At 39.5% G+C, this 15245-nt stretch overlaps 1 protein-coding gene across 3 annotated transcripts in view; it reads right to left on the reverse strand.

The window, feature by feature from the left end:
- Positions 1–2609: 2609 nt before the first annotated feature.
- LOC124774908 (plasmanylethanolamine desaturase) overlaps positions 2610–15245 on the reverse strand; it is a 65442-nt gene continuing 52806 nt past the window's right edge. For all 3 annotated transcript variants that reach the window (XM_047249582.1, XM_047249583.1, XM_047249581.1), the window contains one exon: positions 2610–3222. In XM_047249582.1, coding sequence (XP_047105538.1) covers positions 2962–3222 — 261 coding nt within the window. In that variant the 3' untranslated portion in view covers positions 2610–2961. The remainder of the gene's footprint in view (positions 3223–15245) is intronic.

The raw sequence follows: 15245 nt of genomic DNA on the forward strand, positions 1-15245 counted from the left end.
AACAAGGAAAGAAATAACAAAATGTATCAAAGCTATAATCTGAAAATTCACAAGAACAGATAAATTATTTCACAAAACTCCTGAAACCAAATTACAGTTAACAGACATTGCTATCAAATAACTTCACAGTTTAATATTTTCAATTATTTCCAAAATCTTGTGAAAATACCACTGCTCACTTTAGGCTACAGAGAAACCCATCATTTTTACAATTAGTTGCACAAATTAATGATACAAAAAAAGTTACCCCACAATTTATAGTGAGTAAATGATAACATCCAATGTGAAGTACATTTCATTAGAGCATACATCATAGGCCACACAAACTAAACTTTGCACACAACAGAAGTAAATTTACACTTCTGATAAAGGTGTAATAATCGAATCACATGTTTCTTCTCTTTCAATGTTTCGTAAGACCTACCCTTTGTAGTCTTACCCTGAAGCCATATCAAGAAGTAGCCAACAAAAAGTACTTACTGCTTCAGATTAATCGCACGAAATGCCGGAAACAACACTGTAATGATGGGGGGAGGTGTGCTGGACAACAACACACACTGGTGAGTAGCTTTTCTACATAAAATATTGAAAGAAGAGGGAAGAATTGAGGGAATAAATCTGCAGCAAAGATATTCAATTTTCTTACAGCATGGGATCAGTAGTCTGTATGCTCTATGAACTCAAGCAGAAGAAAATGTAATGAAGAAAGAGATGAGGTTATTGAGGAGATGGATTGTGTTTTAAATCTTGGGAAACATAAGCAGTCACTGATGTGTACACATATTTGACTTAAATAAGATAAAATGGAAGTATATTACACTGATATTTTTGATTAGAAACCAAATCTTTCAACTACTTGCCCAGACTTATTCCAGATTACATGCACAGACAATTTCCACATCATTCAAGAACTCAGTAATACACTTCAATGGGTCCACTACCATTACAAAACAACATTACGCACAGGCTTGTCCTTGAATTCTCTAGTTGTCTTCTTCTTCTTCTTCTTCTTCTTTCCTTCAAGAACCTTTGACCCATTCAATCTTTCTTGAAATTAAAAATATCTTAATTCTTTGATTGATTTGCTTATTTTTGTGATGCCCCAGTGAACAGGCAAGAGTTGTCACAAAATGACTCAAGGTGTGCACATCTTAGCAACATAATCCACATAATTACAGAATACATAAACCTGTATGGATGAGTGTTATATAACTACAATGACTGTAGCAAAGCAGTGTGCTGTTTAGGCACTTAGTCTAATTTATCTCATAGTCTACATTTTATTTTGGACTTGAGGCGACAGGTCTCACAAGAAGCAATTTGTACTCAGCTGACTAGCTTGGGGCACTCTGGTATAAAACATGCACACACGCACACACATGAGAATACGTACAGCCTCAATGTGGCAAATAGCAATTCAGTTACTACACCTTTTCAACTGTCATACCTATGAAAACAAGTACTTACAATTACGGACAAATCAATCTTGCACAGCCAGGTAACATTTGATTGTATTTGTAGATACAAGACTGCAACAATACCATGGTGTTTGTTTATAAATAAAAAAAGAAGAAAAGAATAAGAAAAGAGCACTTTCAAATTTTCAACTCTTCATTAACCCATTCATTCACAACACATTAAAGTCCTACAGGAATTGGTATGGAATTTATGTTACCTTCAATCTCGGCACATATCAATTTCATATCAAAATACAAGTCAGATTTTTTTTTTTTGCTTTTTTTACAATTTTATGTGCAAGAAAACAATGTTTCCATCGAAATGAAATCAAACATAAGCTTTTTTTAACTTTTGCAGTCACAACCAGCACAGTTTTTGTTTTAAAACTTGCAAAAATAGATTAGTTATGCACTCGATGTGTAGGTCCATACAAGCTACTCCTGGCAGCACCATCGATGAAAGAGTTTATATATAAGGCAGTTTATGAGCCATAAGTAATTAAGTGTATAAATAAGTAAAGCTACATAAACTATTAAGCAACAGTGATGTTTTGGAAACATGGTATGTAATTAAAAATATGAAATGATGATGTACTATAGTTTATCTAAAATAATCTTTGGATTAAGCTTCTAATTTTGTCACAGATACAAATATGCAAGCAATTGACAATAAAAAAAACTGTATACAAGAGCCTATCATAACAACCTCCACAAAAAACACTGAACAGTCACCGGCATCCTTATACTCTTGCGCAGGTTTGCAGTTTCAAATACGTCAATTGTAAAAAATAAAACACCAAGCATTCAACAAACCATCTTCACCAACATGAACAGTATTGCATTAATTGCTCTCAGTCAGCCACATCACATCTCATTTTTAAAAATTCTGTTATTATTAAATATATATGTATATGTAATTACAAAAGCGATTGTACGTGAAAGTCTTTTTGGCCTTTAAACAAGGGCACAACTCTGCTCATGCGCAATTATCATCACTTCACTAAATTTGTTATAGTTCTATTGAGTGCTTTCAGTCACCAATATAAAAGTAAAAATTATAATTAAGAACTACTTACATCCAAAAAAATGCTGTGCTGCACCTTACCCTTTGGTCCCTGAAGGCATAATCTGCTTCGAATACTGCCTTATCAATTCCAGGTGGCGTACTAATATATTTCATATATTTACAACAGAGCAATAAAAGTAGTTTGGTTAGACAAAACTAACCACCATTTCCTTTGTTACACTCACTGATTCATTAATTACAGTTCATAAAGTCAACACATTCAGGGAAGAAAGGGCAAACAGTTTTTCTTCAATTTAGTTCCCAAAAAACTGGGAACAAATGACCAAACATTAAGCTCCAGACTCATCCTCGTGAGATTCCAGATGCAAAAAATGGCATAACTTAAAAAAAGTGATGTTGTATTTAGTAGGTATAAAAGTATGTTCAACAAAGATCTTTCTCCTGAGAAAAGTCTAGGCACAAGCCCAGTGTTTCACCTCACGTTCTCTTTTGTGCCCACTTAAAGTCATCTGCTCTCGGCTTACAACCAGTCAAGAATTCAATTACACACTCCAACATTTGCCAAAAACGTATCTTCTCTAATGGCCAGTTAAGCCACCCTGTAGTTATGCAAAAATAGGTTTCGTGAGGTGCAACATGGTGAATCCGATGATGTCTTCGTGGGAGTATTATGTGATACTCTTGTAAAAGAACAACCCAACGCGGCAATCCAAAGTATGTATGTGACCACTTGTGGATCTGAAAATAATAATAAATCAATGAAAATACAAATTTAATTCTACATTAGTTTATTTAAAGTTTGAAGTGCAGTCATTAGACTAATATATATATGATCTCTGAAGATCCTTAAATACGGTAGGGTGAGCAGGATATTTATAGCTTAATCATTCAGGACAAAGGAGGCATGGGAACTGCATGCTGATCCCCTATTCCCATATCTGTTACAACTGTTTTCATGCAGTCTAGCTTACCTCACCACGTTTACTACATTCTTCCATAATGGGTCACAATTTCATTTCGATTTTCTCAAGCTGGTCTCTACTACTGCAGATTTACATATTTCTCTCTATTTTATGTTCCATATGCAATCATCACAGCATTCAACCACAGTTAGGACTGTCTGGTCAACAGTTCCTCTGTGCAGTTACCCTCTTCTGCTGGTCTGAGACCAAAGTAGTCTTTCAGGGGTCATGACATATTTAATCTCTGGTGGCAGTTATAATCCCAGTTTCAAGACACATGTTTGTAGTATGCGGCCTACTTTGATGAACGTAGCAACACCGTGTGCAAGATGTACAGAAGGAATCTTGTATGTTCCATTCCATCTGACTATACCCTTCAATTTTAGTACCAGCATCTAAATGAGTTCCAATTTTGTTCAAACTTATTCTTCTGAAAGTATCATATCAAATAATGGGAAATGTAGGATGGAATAATGACAACATTAAGAAAAGGATAGATTGCTATTCACCATGTAGGTTGGTTGTTTGTGGGAAGAGACCAAACTGTGAGGCCATCGGTCTCGTCAGATCAGGGAAGGAAGTCTGCCATGCCCTTTCAAAGGAACCATCCCAGCATTTGCCTGGAGCGATTTAGGGAAATCACGGAAAACCTAAATCAGGATGGCCGGACGCGGGATTGAACCGTCATCCTCCCGAATGCGAGTCCAGTGTGCTAACCACTGCACCACCTCGCTCGGTATATTCACCATATAGTGGGATGCCGAGTCACAGATAGGTACAACAAGAAAGCTGCCGAACACACAAGTTCTCGGCCAAAAAGACCTTCAACAAATAAACAGACGACGTGCAAACGCACAAGTGACCACAGTGTCTGGCATCCTTTTGGTTGAAAACTTAAGTTTTTCATAGTATTTTTTGTTGTGCATCTGTGACTTATCATTTCCACTATATGGTGACTAGCAATATATCCTTTTCATAATACTGTTTTCTGAACATCTGATTTACGTGCTCAAATTCAGACTCTAGGTTGTCATTATTTAACATCTGTAAAGACAGTTCACTTTTGCACTGGAAGATAAAACACTCCCCCTAAAGGGAAATGAGAAGGGTCACTCTGTCATCCTGTGGTGCACTGTAAGCCTACACACAGACTTGTGAAAAAAGTTTTCACAATCCAGCATAAAACGAGACTGTGTTAACAAATCTATATACACAGTAAAGGCTAGCTTGTGGAGTTCAAACTGGTTTTCCTGAATCATGCAGTCAGAAAAAGCAATTTTAGTAAGATGTAAATTAATGAAGCTTTTAGGAACTAAAATAGATGGAGGAGAGATCTAATAATGATAAATCTAAAGAGGCTGGCTGTAATTGTCCCTTACTTGGAAAAAAAATAGATCACACATAATACAGGTAATGACTGATATTGATATTGTGATTTTTACCAAAGATCAAACATATGGTGCGACCCAAGGAAAACAACTACGTTATCAGATATTAGGAGGGGCCTCTGGATGTTTAAAACTATTTATCATAATTTTGCCTTGTTAAAATTCACACCCATTCATTAAAAAATGCATATCTTAGTAAGTACGAATGTGATCGGAAATCCACGAACTATGACGAAACTAGTAAGAGATACAGACTGCGCGCCAATGTCGGTAGTCGGCGTTAAGAGCTCTTCCTACCTTGTTCGATGGTAGCCATGCTCTCGGTTACGAGTAGTTTGTGACATGAGTGTTTCATTATTGATCTAATAGGAATAAAAGTGATATTATGGCATTCTGAATGTTAATTTCAAGTAAATAGATACCCCAAAGTTGACCGACAGCAATTTCAGATAATTAGCTTCCACCAACAGACACATCCAATGCGCCAATGAAGAATCTGCATGGGATGACATTTACGAGAGCTGCACCGCGCACAGGTAGGAGGAAATCTGACAACACGGCCCACCAAGGTGGATCAAGGAAGGTCCAACTTACACTCGCAAATTCCGGGTGGAAATGCTGACCAGTCATACTGTACGTCACATATACCACCCTCTACGGACCCACAGCTAAGCTGAGTAATTCCCATGTGCTTGTGGTGAAAATTACACAGACAAAACTATTCTAAATGTGGGACGAATAAACAATGAAACAAATGGTGCTTACGTGAGAACTAAATAAGTCTGGAATGGCAATAAAGGGAGGGAGAAATTGTTGAAAAATCCTAGCTCATCATGCTTTGTACTAGAAATATGCAGTGAACAAACGAATGGAAATCCAAATTTGTGACAGTAATAAACAGAAAATGAAATAAGTTTCTGGGTGTAGCCTTGGGGGTAGGGGGGCGTGTGTGTGTGTGTGTGGGGGGGGGGGGGGGGGGGGGGAGGATGAGGCAGATGGGGAGGGGGGGCGGGGGTACAAGCACTAGTTATGGAAGGTAAATTTTACAGGACAAAAGTTAAAAGGTATGCTATGTATAATGTAGGGACCTCTGGCTATTAGCACCACACAGGTAATTATTATTTAATGCTGAATTTCACTTTAAGAACTGTCTTCTGGCTAAGACAGTTAACGAATTACACAAATAAGCAACATGTAATTTTCTAGCAGCTACAGACTTGCTACCCATGTGTCAGATTACAAATTCTACGTTCCAAGGATTTCTTCCTGTCATTTATCATATCTTTGATCTCTCACAATGACTTGTGTACATGGAAAATGCCAAGTTGCACTATGCTTTAGAGTCTATTTACACTGTAGATCCTCTATAGCTGACTGGATAAATCACTTGCAAGGTTAGAGGAAGGCAGTGGCATACTGTCTCAGATACGATCAAGCCTTGTAAAGCACTGTCATCATCAAATCAATCTTTAACTTGATCATAGCTTTATTTTAGCTATAGAAACTTTAAAGCTAAACATACAAGGATATTTAAAGGCATTAATTTATTGCAGCCCAGACAACATATTCTCCTTCCACAAAGCTATGGGACTTATAACAGAATGTTAATCAAATAGTAAATAATTTTACATAAAGACAGTGGACTTTGAACAGCAAACAGAAGAAGTCCACTTTACTTTAAAGAGTTAATACAAGAAAATAACACAAAAATGCTGCACATACGTTGTGGTAAAAATGACAGTGGCTATGAAACAGAAAATAACAGAAACCATTAGCTATATTAACACATAGAAATACAAACAATACTTACTAATACCTTAATAGATTATGTTACATATATTTATTTATTGGCTTTTTTATCTCTGATAACATGTTACGCGACAGATATCAGACAAGTCAAGTGCACTATTTTTTATGCACAAAGAGAATAGTATATAATGTAGACTACATGAACTAAATGTATGATGATGATAAAAGTGTGTGCTGGACTGAGACTCTAAACCAGGGACCTTACTCATTCACTGGCATGTGCTCTACCAACTGTGCTACCAAGGTGTGACACACAACCAATCCTCAAAAAAAAAAAAAAAAAAAAAAAATTTGACATGTTCCACATCCATGAGGATCTCCTCAGCACGGGTCTATGGAATGAAAACTAATCTAATCTAAGCTTTACTTCAGCTGGTACCTCATCTCCTACCTTCCACACTGCACGGAAGTTCTCCTGTGAAACTTAAAGGACTAGCATTGTTGGAAGAAATAATACTGAAGAGACATAGCTTAACCACACCACGTGGGATATTTTTGCAGAATGAATTTTCTCTCATCAGCAGAGTGTGTGCCAATACGAAACTTCCTGGCAGATTAAAACTGTGTGGCGTACTTAGACTCAAAACTGGGACCTTTGTCTTTTACTGGCAAGTGCTTGGAGCTAGAAGACAAGGTACCAGCAAAAGTAAAGCTTTGAGGATGGGTTGTGAGTCATATTTGGGTTGCTTGTTTGGTAGAGCACTTGCTCACAAAAGGCAAAGTCATAAGTTCAGTGAAAAATTAATTCTGAAACTTCCCCCCAGTCTGTTGCTAAGCCATGTCTCTGCAATACCCTTTCTTCCTGGAGGGCTAGTCCTACAAGTTTCACATGGCAAGTTCTGTGAAGGTTGAAAGGTAGGAGATGTAGTACTGGCTGAAGTAAAGCTGTGACGACGGATTGTGGCTCTTGCTTGGGTAACTCAGTTGGTAGAGCACTTGCCTACAATAGGGAGAGGTCCCTGGTAAAAGTCCTGGTACAGCAAACAATTTCAATTGCCAGGAAATTTCATTAGCAGTGGATGCTCCACTGCACAACGAAAAATGTATCTATGATAACTTTAGAAGTCAATATGTAAAGCAAATAAATGTGTGACATTGTACACAGTAATTTACATATCTATGCAATCACTAATTACATAAAAATGTCAAAATGTAAATATGATCAGAAGGTTTGTTTAAAGGACTATATCCTCAATAGCTTTCATTTTTACAGAGAGTTTACTGAAAAGTTTCAGTAACATCTAGAATGCACCCCTCTGATAAATTCTGGTGTTTGTATAGGTTGTATAATAGTTTTTGCTGATTCTGGTGTTATGGTCATGGACATACCATTTCATCTGCAAACTTTTGTCATTGTCTATCATGTTTGTTTTGAAAAATAAAATGGTTTCTTTTAAGTATGTGCATGGTAATGGAAGTATGTTAAGTGTTATGAAGCCAGGTTTGCACAGTTCCCTTACTTCACTTGCTGCTATTATTTTAATGGCCTCCTCCTGAATTTTCAATGTTCTGAGTGCTGCTTGAGTGTTTCCCCAGCATGCAATTCCACAGTTCAGGTGTGACTAAATGTAAGCATAATATGGCAAACTCCACGATGGAACAAAAACAACAGTAATAGGGAAAGGGTGAAGAGCTACTCACCACAAAGGAGGCACTGTGTGCACAATCAAAATGAATACTAGAAATATTCAGCTGACTGAGTAAGTCCATCACACATTCACACAACCACAACTAATACACATGGCTACTGTCATCTCCAGGCTCTGAGGTAAGCAGTAATCTTTGCTAAGGTGGGTAGTGGCAATAGGAGGCCTGCAGCCAAAGATGAATAATTTGATGGTCAGCACATCTGGGAGCATCACATGAGCAAGGCAACGATGCAGTAACAGTACACAGGACTGGGTCACTGTCCAGCTTCAAAGGTGCACCCATATCATTAGCAAGTACAATCGAGGACTGGAGCAACTGAATCACAATCTCTGCCAGAGTTTCAACCATCTCCCATAGAGCCCTGGAATGAAAAATGGACTCCCACTATCTACCTCATCCCTCCCCCAGTGATAGTCCCACCCACTGAGCCTAAGCAATATCATTGTTCGTAGACCTAGATGCAAGATCTGTCCCACACATCCTCACACTACCATATACTCTAGTTCTGTCTCACGAATTTCATACCTCATCAAAGGCAGAGGCAGCTGTAGAAGCAGCCATCTTCTCCGACAACTTAGCTACAACCACTGTGCTGCATTATACATATTCATGACAAATAACAAGTTGTCTGTCCGCAGGATGGCTACTGACTGGCTAACTGGCAAAGAGAGAGCTGGACCACCCAGTTGCTAAACATACTGCCAAACATGATATGCTTCACTTTAACAACAGCTTCACAGCCTTTGCCAGTTGGATTCTTCCCACCAACATCAGCTTTTCTGAACTCCACAGGTAGGAACTCTGCCTGCAGCATTCCCTTGTTGCCCTAACATCCCCCCCCCCCCCAACCTTCCCCACCCACAACCCCTTTGCTAGTCCCTGTCCTCCACCTGCCTATCCCCTTCCCTTTCCAACACCAGTACTACATATGCTTTCTATCCCATCAACACACTTACATAGTCTTTTTCCCTTCACTACATCTCTTTGCCTCTCCCCTCCTCCCCTTCCCATTGCAGCCTCCCCCAACACTGCACCTAACAGCCCTATCCTATTCCCACCACATCCCTGCACACTCCCAGAGGCAACACTATCATCTTCCCACACCCAACCTGCTATCCCTCTCCTTCACAACCCCACACCTCTTCTATTCCCCCACTACCCAGCTCAGCAAAGATTGCTGCTTACCTCAGTTGCACTCGCAGTCAGCTTTTAGCGTGCAGAGGCAACAGTGGTCATGTGTGCGAGTTGTGATTGTGTGATAGTTTTTTTACGTCTGACGAGGGCCTTAGTATGACAGCTGACTGTTTCTACAATTCTTAGTATCCATTTTTAAAAGGATAATACTTAAGAACAAGGATTATTTATTATTCTTGAATAGAAAGAAGCATCTTAAGGACTCTGGCACAGAGATAAAATTTATAGAACAGATGACAGTAGAGGAAATTTGAGTTAATCCTCTCCCTAGCTGCCATTAAGTGTCAGTCTCTGGATATAAATCAAATATTGTACCCCTAGGGTACTTTCCTGAATTTAATAACCCTCATTTGAATCTCCAGATTTGGTTATTATTCTGAACTGCCAATGCAGATCTGTAGCTAAGTAATCCTAAAGTAGCATTAGTTTTTATGTTCATGTTTATCTTATGCACAATAATACTGACTACAAAAAAATTACAAATTATGCTTAGCTTGTCACAGATTTAGTCTGTGTTTTTTGTGTATTATTTGCCCGCTCTGTTGTAGGCTGGTGAGATTCAAAACTGCTTATCTGATGCCTTTTCTTCACTTCTTCACCATCAGTCACACGTCTTCTATGAGTCTGCTGTTATTCCCTGAGTAATATGTTGGAGGCCTGACTTTAGTTGTTATCCATTACTGTCTACGTTGAATCTTTAAAAGAAATTACCACACTAACACTTGGCTTTGTTGTGTTCCCTGCTTTTATGTTACAGTGTGATACTATATGCTCAAGTGTTTCCTCTCCTCTGGCCATATTTCACACAATCTGAATATGCAGAATCCATGCCATGTCTAATTAATAATTGTCCAGGTCAAACCTAGTCAGGGCACCTTTCACTTCTTAACAGCTTCCTCAATGATGATGAATAGTGAATGTATTCCTTGGCCCATTGCGCTTTGTTCCCTTCACCTTGGTGTTGCCTGGGCACAGCTACTGCATCATCATTGCTGTTTGTTGATACTATAGTATGTATTTTGTGAAGTCAGTTAATCAGTTGAGATGGAACTCGCGTAGAAAAAAATGAGATGGTGACACGTCAGCATGACAAGTAGCTGTTTCCACTGCAGTCTTTCACCATCTTTTACAATGATGATCACAGGCCCAGGCTCTTATCAAAATTTTTGTAACCATAGACAGTTGAGAAAGGCACTCGACAGTATTTTCTACAGTGCACATCACTTCTACAAACAGCAACAAACAAATATGTACAAAATTACCCAAACACTGGATTTAAATTAAGGAAAATACAGACATTCTTAAATTTACTTGCATGTCTGAAAGAACAGACACTGTTGATGATCCACAGTGGTACAAAATAATTCCAAGTTTATTTCCTGACTGCAAATTCTTTGATCTCAGCTGTATTAGGCATAGATTCACTACCTATTAGCGACCTGTGAAAATTTGTGCCATCCGTGCACACTCCCGGTCCACCACAAATTTTCAGATGTCACTAATAAGCAGCACATCAATATACCTAATACAGCTGTCACAGTATTTGTAGTCCGCAAATAATTCCAAATTCTGAAATTTGTTTGGCCAATTTGTCTCAAGATGTTTACTATGAAGATTGATAATGCACTGCTAATCATTAAAATTTCAACACCACAAAGATGACATGCAACTAATATCAAATTGGCATGAAATGCACTACTTGTTTGGATATGCAAGTGATAAGCATTTCAACATGATCACACAAAGTAGGTATGAGTAACACTATCGACAATGAGTGATGATAAGATAATGCTCAACTGTCTGTTGTCCACACTATGTTGACCTACCGCAATACAGACGACATTTTACTGTTACAGCGAGCAGCCTGGTCATTGTATTATGATGTACCCTCATCTGTCATCCAAGCTCAGTTTCACTATGCCCTGCAAGGGTACTAAATTTGACTCCATGTTTAACCACAAATCCCCAACAAATTTCATCATGTGCACTTTCCACTATACTGTATAAGTATAATAAGTATAATTCCATTATTAAGTATCCTTCCTGATGTTATAATTTTAATGACCAACAGTGTGCTACAAAAGGGGTGGCCTACAAAAATATTTTTTTCAAATATTAGGAGCCACAGCTTTATTAGGCTGTTGCATCAAGACTTATTTTGTTCTGAAAACATACGAAGCGTTAAAATTTATACATGATTGGTTAAACACTGCAATTTGTGTGTTTCAGCAGTTTGCCTTAATGGAGAAGAAAAGATATGCCCAGAACAAAAACTGAGCATAAAACAGCTGCCTCCTGTTTAGATTTACTCTGCTAACTGCAATAACCAACTTAATAAGATTTAAGTACCATTACATAACTGAACATAATTCTGAGTACAAAATTTACAATGAACTAGTTGTAAAAACAAAGATACATTGTATGTCAATGAAACACTTTAAAATCTCAATTATTTCACTATCTCCTCTAAGCAAAAGCCTCCCTCTGAGCCATCAGCCATCCTTCCTGAATCATCCTTCCAACTTCTCACTTATTTTCTTCTCTTGCCCACTCCACCTTGACACAATTCTGCCCAATCTACCTTCCGAACTGGAGGCATTATGTTTTCAGCCAGCACAATGTAGCTTTTTTGTTGTGCCTATCTGCAACTCAACATCTCTGCTATATGGCGAGTAGTAATCTATCCCTTTTTCACAATATTGTTAATGATGGTGACTTGACAGATATGAACAAAATTTCTGATGGTATCATTCTGAAATTTATGGACAACCCATTGCAATGAATATTAAATTATATTTTTAGACAGACCATAAACGCCTAAACCATCTTCATCTGCAGAGTTTTCTGCTACATTTCAGTGTAGCATCCACTTCTTTATACACATTTTCCCCCCATTCTACTGCAAGAATGAGTTATAAAAGTCTGTTCCAGTTGTTCGAGGATACTGACGCACTGCTTTCTGAATGTCCTCAATTGTCTCACAGCACTGACTTTGCACCTGTTCTTTCATAGAACAGAAAACATGGTAGTATGATGGTGTCCACAATACCGCTAGCAGTTTGAGGCCACATGTTATTGTGATGCAAGATGATCCTCAATGGATGTTTACTATGGAATGCGCAATGATGTGTGTCTGGATACAACAGACAACATTTACTGTCTCTCCAGGGTTTGGAAAATCCGCCAGAATGCAAATCCTCTGCACCCAGAATATGCTAGCCATAACTTTCCCAGCAGAACGCACTGTCCCCAGTTTCTTTCTTGTGGGTGAATCTGAATAAGTGCTGGGCCACTCCATATTGTGGTGTTATGTTTTGGGCTCATAATGATGGAACCAGCTTTTAATACCTATCACAACACTCATCACAAGGTTGTCTCCATTTTGACATCTCTGAAGACAACATCAGATGGTTATTTTCTTAAGTTAGTAGTCCACAGTCAATGAGCATAAACACAAGGCTTCAGTCATTTCTTGAGTTACACTACATCCTACTGATAGTTTTGTAATGATTTCATTCACAGTGACATGGCTGTCTTCTTTTGATACACATACTCTCTCCCTCTCGTACTATGAAGGCAGTTCAAGGGTGACTGTTAAAAGGTTCATCTTGGATGCTCATTTTCTCAGCTTTGATACACGTCATTCTTCCCTTAGACTCCTGGCACACTTACATGGACACTGAAGAATGAGAAATTTAAGCAGAATACTTTGCATCTTTAATAAGGAATTCAATGATGGCACACTGCCCAAAACAAAATATAAATGTTCACCATAACCTAAATATAGCCTATGCGCAAATAATAAAAGATGATGACACCACAATGTCTCAACACATAGTATGAAGTTTTTAGATTATGATAAAGTAGTGATTTTTCCTACACTGTTGGAATTGCAGCTGTAACAAAGGATTGCTTACTACTTTCAGTTCAAAACCCTTGGCCAGGTAGGTTGGTTGGTTGGTTGGATGGTTTGTTTGTTTAAAAGAGGAGGGAAGGGACCAAACTACAGGGTCATCAGACCCTTGTTCCGAATAAAACAATGCCACAAGTGTGAGAATAAAACAAACGAGACTGACAACTCAAAACAGATTGGAAGGAAAAAAAATCACAAAAACAACGGAAGACAACAAACATGTATACAGACAAAAGGGGACAAGAAAACCACAAATGCAAGAAATGGGATGAAGAGATTAAAAACAACAAAGCATATTACCATGGCTGGCTGACCATGAGAATAAGAAAGGAGAAGCCAGCCTCTCTGTAACACACTAAAACCTCCACCCTAGAAGCACAAGGATGGAGGACACAGAGGGACAAAGGACATGCTCTAAAACTTAGATCAAATGACAAAACCCACACTCACGAATAAAACATAAAACTAAATCAGCCGATGAGGCATTGTCAGATAAAATTAGCAGCAACAAGTTCAGTAACCCAAGATTTCGTGGTTGAGCAGCCAAAGTGGGACAATGCACCACAATATGGGCCACTGTCAATCGGCGGCCACACCAACACTCAGGCGGGTCTTCACGGCACAGGAGGTAACCATGCGTCACCCAAGTGTGGCCACTGTGGAGCCGGCAGAGAACCACAGAGTCCCTGAGAGAGGCCCGCGTGGAAGACTTCCACACATTCGTAGTCTCCTTAATGACACACAGTTTGTTGTGTGTACTGTTATGCCATTCTGTCTCCCAAAGCCAAAAAACCCTACAGCATAAGTCAGAACGCAGATCAGGTTCACAGATGCCCATCTCCAGAATTGGTTTCCGCCTAGCCTGTTTGGCCAGCCCGTCGGCAAGTTCGTTTCCTGGGATGCACACAAACACCACTGAATGAGGAGACCGGTCCAGGGCATCGATGGACTCCTGGATGGACACTACCAAAGGATGGAGAGGGTAGCACTGCTCGATAGCTTATAGTCTGCTCCAGGTGTCAGTCCACAGAAAAAACAAGTCCCTGGGGCATTAACGGATATACTGAAGTGCACGAGAGATGGCCACCAGCTCTGCAGTGAATACACTGCAGCTATCAGGCAAGGAATGCTGTTCAAAATGGCCTCTGGACGTAGGTGAAGTCAACATGACCATCAGCCATCGAGCCATCGGTGTAAAACACTTCAGAGCCCCGAAACAAATCAAGAATTGAGAGGAAGTGACAGCAGAGAGCGGCAGGAGTAACTGAGTCCTTAGGGTCATGCGAAAGGTCCAGATGACTCTGCGGCCTAGGTGTACAGCATGGAGTGGGTAAAGGGAAGGACTCCAGTTCAGACAGAAGGGTTCGCACGTGAACCGCAATCAATAGCCCTGACCTGTGCCGCCGATGAGGGAGATGAACTATCACAGGTGGAAAAAAGGAGACCGTAATTCGGATGCTCAGGAGAACTACGAATGTGTGCAACATAACCGGAGAGCAGTTGTGCACATCGGATCTGCAATGGAGGGACTCCAGCCTCCACCAGGACACTGGTCACCAGACTCGTTCTAAAAGCTCCCGTCGCTAGGCGAATGCCACAGTGGTTCATTGGGTCAGGTACACGCAACACTGAGAGCGCCGCCAAACCATAAACCAGACTCCCATAGTCAAGGCGGGATTGAACAAGGACTACACAGAGCTGCAGCAGAGTACAGCAATCTGCACCCCAGTTGGTGTTGCTCAGGCAGCGGAGGGTATTGAGGTGCTGCCAGCACTTCCACTTAAGCTGACAAAGGTGAGGTAGCCAAGTCAACTGGGTGTAAAAAACAAGTCCTAAAAATCGATA

The sequence above is a fragment of the Schistocerca piceifrons genome, chromosome 2 (genome assembly GCF_021461385.2).
Source record: "Schistocerca piceifrons isolate TAMUIC-IGC-003096 chromosome 2, iqSchPice1.1, whole genome shotgun sequence".
NCBI classification, from domain to species: Eukaryota; Metazoa; Arthropoda; class Insecta; order Orthoptera; family Acrididae; genus Schistocerca; species Schistocerca piceifrons.